General features: G+C 30.8%; 1 protein-coding gene across 1 annotated transcript; it reads right to left on the bottom strand.

The window, feature by feature from the left end:
• Nucleotides 1–1,694: 1,694 nt before the first annotated feature.
• On the bottom strand, nt 1,695–4,917 carry LOC107491045 (deSI-like protein At4g17486). Its single transcript, XM_016111819.3, has 4 exons — nt 4,646–4,917; nt 3,285–3,572; nt 2,911–2,985; nt 1,695–2,015 (listed from the first exon to the last, which is right to left on the bottom strand). The coding sequence occupies exons 1-4, from the start codon at nt 4,815–4,817 to the stop codon at nt 1,870–1,872; spliced, it is 681 nt and encodes a 226-aa protein (XP_015967305.1). The 5' UTR covers nt 4,818–4,917; the 3' UTR covers nt 1,695–1,869.
• Between the last annotated feature and the right edge of the window lie 379 nt (nt 4,918–5,296).

Here is a 5,296-nt window from a genome sequence, read left to right as displayed (position 1 = left end):
CAGTGTAATTACCCAGATCAATCCCCAAAAATTTTAAAAACGGACATTTTAGTCCTCAAGAAAAACTAATGTACAAATCAATCCCCAACATTTCTCTCTGTTAGACATAATAGTCCACCGTCCAAAAATAAAATAAAATAAAATAATAATTATTATTAATTGCACAATAATATTATACTATATTTTTTGGACAAAAATAATGATAAATTTATTCATTAAATTCTTATATATATAGTCACTCAATAATAATAATAATAATAATCAATAAAATTATTAGATATTATTTTCAAGAAATTCAAGGTTAAAACCATTTGAGATTAGAAAGGAAAAGGGGGGTGGTGACTGGGTGAAGAGAGTTAGGGTTAGAAAGGTAATTGGGTGAAGGAGGTTGTGTAGTGGTGAAGATAAGGGTAATTTAAGAATTTTAGGTAATTTTTTAGTGTTTGGATAATTTTGTTATGCGAAATCCATATTTCATGAGTACAAATGGTAATTTCCTTTTTTTATGAGTAGATATATCAGTATTTTCAATTTTCGTGGGTAAAAATGATAGTTAACTCTATAATTAATAAAAAAACTATTCTCCCGAACACATTAGGTAAGTTTTATTATTAAATGCAAAAATTCGATTTTTATAAAATACAACGATAGATTTCTGCCCTTTCTCTCTCACCTCTCTTCCTCTTGGGCCCCTTTTTCTACTCATCCCATTGCGTCCTCCTCTCTTTCTTCCCTCACACTCCATTCCCAAACCTCCTCAATGGAAGCCTAGCACTGTGACTCTGTGTTTGCCAGACGGGAGACTATTATGTCTAACAAAGAGAAATGTTGGGGATTGATTTGTACATTAATTTTTTTTGGGGACTAAAATGTCCGTTTTTAAAATCTTTGGGGACTGATCTGGGTAATTACACTGCCGGAAAATGAACTGAGGACTAATTTGTCTGCCGGAGTAAAATCTTGGAGATTAATCTGTGTATTAATTTTCCTTGGGGACTAAAATGTCCGATTCTAAAATCCTCAGGAACTGATTTGGGTAATTACTCTTAATTTATGCATTAATTATTTATTAATTTACGAAATTTTACATCCTACCCACCTAATTAAAAATTTTGTACTCAAAATTTGTTTCTCCAATCTCCATATATACTCCATCAATTTCAACCAGCCTCACACCATTTATTCTACCATTTTTTAAAATTTATTCGTTTATATAGTTTTTAATATATAAAAAGTGATCTAAACTCCAATAGCTAATGGATAAGATATTCAAAAATATCAAACTACCTTTGGAAAATCGATCCAACTAGATTTTAGTGTAGAGGTTGAATCATATCAAGAAAGAAAAAATTTTAAAATCAATGCAATTATATTTTATTCATTTTGTTTTTTTTCCTCCACTTTTCTTCTTAAAATCCGATTATCCAATTATAATTAACATAATTATTAAAAGTTTAACATCATAATTATTAAAAATAACTTTAGTAGCTCTGCATCCCAAGGGGTCACATTCTAATATAAATTAGGAAAATGCTAAGGTTAACATTTCTATGGAAAAAAATAAAAAATTAGATAATGTTGACTCAAATGCATAACAAATACAATAAAAAATAGTATGAATAACTTAACATTTTTCGTATACAATGCTATAGAAAATCACCTCTTTATAACACAAAATTTAGCCATCTATTTGTTAATGTTAGGGTACAAAAACATGATACAATGAATGTACTTAAGAATGTAAAGGGACACGAAAGAATTCTTAGGTTCTGGCATAAAAAATTGTTCAACTCGATCATATGGACAAATAAATTCTCATGCTAAGATGGCTTGTATTGTTCCAAGCATTTTCCTCACCTAAAATATCTCTCATTTTTTTGAGGGAGATTCTTTAATAAATGAAACGTCATCTGTTCCAGCCTTAGGTGATAGAAGGCGCCTTTCTTGCCCATCATCTGAATTATTAGTTGATATATTTGGTGTGTCAGTTGGAAGGGAATCTGCAACCTCATCTTCTGCAAATAGTCATGACCAATAAAATAAAAAAGCTTATGTTAGAAACATGTTATTAATTATTAAAAAAATAAGTTTTAATGGAGATTTTTTTTTTTTTTTACTAAATCCCCAAAGTGATCCATGTCACGCTATTCACTGGTTTGGTCTCTAAGGCTGCGTTTGTTTTTGAGAACAGGACAGGACAAGACATTAAGAATAGGACAGAACAAGACACTGATGGACAGAGACACAAAATTTTGTGTTCTTGTATTCTGTTTGGTGATAAACTAGAACAAATTATGAGAATCTAATTTATTCTCATCTTTTTCATTCAAAAAATTTGAGATGAAAAATATAGTAATAAAAAAATACAATTATGAAAAATTAACAAAAAATAATGAAAAAAGAATGAAAAATAAGTTGTGTCCCTTGTTAGTGTCTCTGTGTCCTTCCTGTCAGGATGGACACAAAATACACTAATTCAGTGTCTTTGGACACACTGTTTCTGTCCATGTCTCCTCTGCCAAAAGCATTTTACCATTGGACGCCAAAAGCATTTTACCATTGTCCAGTGTGGAAAGGAAGTGCTAACTTATCGCTCCGATTGTTGAGTCACGGTCGAGAAGGGGTCGAAGGACCACTATAATGTCTAGAACTCAATCTCAGGATGAGGATAGTGCAATTGAAACTTTAGGGACCAAATTAGTTATGCCGGGAACCTCAAAGATCATATAAGAAATTTAATTGAGAATTTTTATGTTAAGTTTTCAAAATGGACAAAATTAAATTCAGTTATTATTATATTTACTTCTATCACCATGAATGTGTCAATGGTGTAGAAACTATATCTAAATTTGAATTAACATCTGTGGTAGAAATCTAAGAAAAATTAAAAGGAAGTAGTAGTGTACACACCTGAATGGTATTCAGGTAGTTGTTTAACGGTTGATGCCTGAAGAGTTTCTGGAAGTAGACATCTACATATAGAACCTGAAATTTTGACAAAAGACAACACTTATATTATTGTCATACAAGTTTGCAATCACTATGTCATGTACTATATGGTCATGGTGGATATATATGACAAGGAATTAACAAAATAGAACTCCAACATTGACAAATATGGATCCAAGGTTGGGCTATATTTGTAACAAAAACCAACCTTATTCTTGTCCCATGAAATAACAAGTAATTAATCGACATAATAAACAAAATCATGAAATATAATACATCTCTAAAGTGAGAAGATTGATAAAATATTTGCTTAACTGTATGTATGACCTTATTACCTAGTTTGGCAAGTCGATTCACCCAACCTGGGATGCGCTTTCCGGTCAATCGACACGAGATATCGTCGGTAAAGTGATTGCAGTTCTTAGATATAAGGTGGTAAGTATCCCCATGATAATCACTAGCCATATTCTCAATAAATATCCGAAACTCAGAAGGATGCATATTTGCATGGCCCAAATTGACAGAACATCTATACACAAATCCTGGACATTTTCTTGGCTCTACTTCAAAAACTCCACTGGCTGGGAAGTCGTGTGCTCCGAATCCATACTCCTTGCCATGAACTACTCTCACCAGACATGCACATACACAACTCAGTGAAAAAATAGGAACAAAATTGACAGAAATAACAACATAAGCAGATATTATAACAGAAAATTTAACAACAAAATAGTTTGTGAGAAAAACCTTTTCCTATAGTGAAAACATTAGGTGCCTACTCTGACACGGTATAAAAGTGTGTAGAATATAGAGAGCGCAATAGTGAATAATATGTGTTGTGGGTTTCACTATTTAAAAGTCTTTAAATTAAATATTGTATACTCTCTGTATCTTATATATTTTATTAGTATTGACCAAACATTAAACATCTTATGGGCGGATCATTTTGAAAAAAAAAAATCAACTAATCACTCTTCACAACCAAATAATACATTAAATTTCATTATATTTTAAAGAAAATTGCTAAACCCTTAAAACAGTATTATACAAGGTGAGAAAAAAATGTTTAAATTCATCTTATATAGCTTGTTAAGGAATGTAGAAAGAGCTAGCTCTGAGATTTAATGGTGAGTAATTCTTAGCATTAAATTAAATTTCTTAGACACCTAAACTTTTCATGTCTAAGGCTAAAAAATCATTTTAAAGTCAATAGTCATTTCTCATAACATATCAGATGATTTAAATCACCACAAGCTCATAACAGGGTTTTCTTTGATAATGATTGAAAGGGCAAAATCCATGTATATAGAATCCCAAATTTGCCCCACCCATTAAGGGAGATAAGTTGCATTTAAAATAAGCCTTTTGCACCATATATTCTAATTCTACCAAAGAATAAGCGAACACAACGAATTTTTTATGGCAAGTTACATGAGAGAAAATGTTTCCTATAAAATAAAAATTGAATTGGGCACCTTATTGAAGCAAATATCAATATGAAACAATTATATTAGAACTAGAATTGGATCAAAATAACGAGGAAAATCATTAATCAAGAAATAAAACAATATATATTGTCAAAACAAGTTCAAACTACAATGAAGAAAACAGAGAAATTAATATTTATTGAATTGACAAAGGTTAAAAACGAGAGGGGAAAGGGGAGGGGGAAGAAAAATTGGTCCTGGAAACAAACCTTCAATGCCAGAATGATATATTCCAAATCCAAACCAATAAAAGTAACTATTGAGAGGGGTGAGATCATATACATGCAATATAACGCGCGTCTTGGTGGTGCTGTTTTTTTCTTTGTCTTTGAGATTATTACAAGATTGGGATGTTGTGCTTGAGTTGCTCTTCATCCCCATTTTTCTACAAAGATGGATGTATTGTTGCCCTTTATCTCTATAATTTCTTGGGACAAGGGCAACCTTACAGAAACTCGAAAATCAGAAAGGAATTAAATATGTTTTGTTTTTTTTTTTCTTTTTCAACTATTACTCCATCGACAACAATACCACCTTAAAGAAAAACCAAAAACCCCAAAACCCGAATTTGGCTCTTCCTTGTGCTACTAATATTATTCAAGGTTGTTACAAAATGACATTTGTCATCGTCATCGTTTGCGCGTTTATTAACATCTATGTTTTTTTATTAACATGTATGTTAAGTTGTCTGTTTAGTTGTAGTTGTATTATCTAAAATGCTACGAGTGTATTAAAATTCAGTCAACAAATCGGTTATGTATTTGTGTATAAAATTATGTATTATTTAATTTATTTTTAATATATATTTTATATTAATAATTAATATCGTGACTGATTTCTTTTATATACATAAGTTTGTT

Source organism: Arachis duranensis, chromosome 5 (genome assembly GCF_000817695.3).
Source record: "Arachis duranensis cultivar V14167 chromosome 5, aradu.V14167.gnm2.J7QH, whole genome shotgun sequence".
Classification (NCBI taxonomy): Eukaryota; Viridiplantae; Streptophyta; class Magnoliopsida; order Fabales; family Fabaceae; genus Arachis; species Arachis duranensis.
This window is presented reverse-complemented; position numbering and strand designations above follow the sequence as displayed.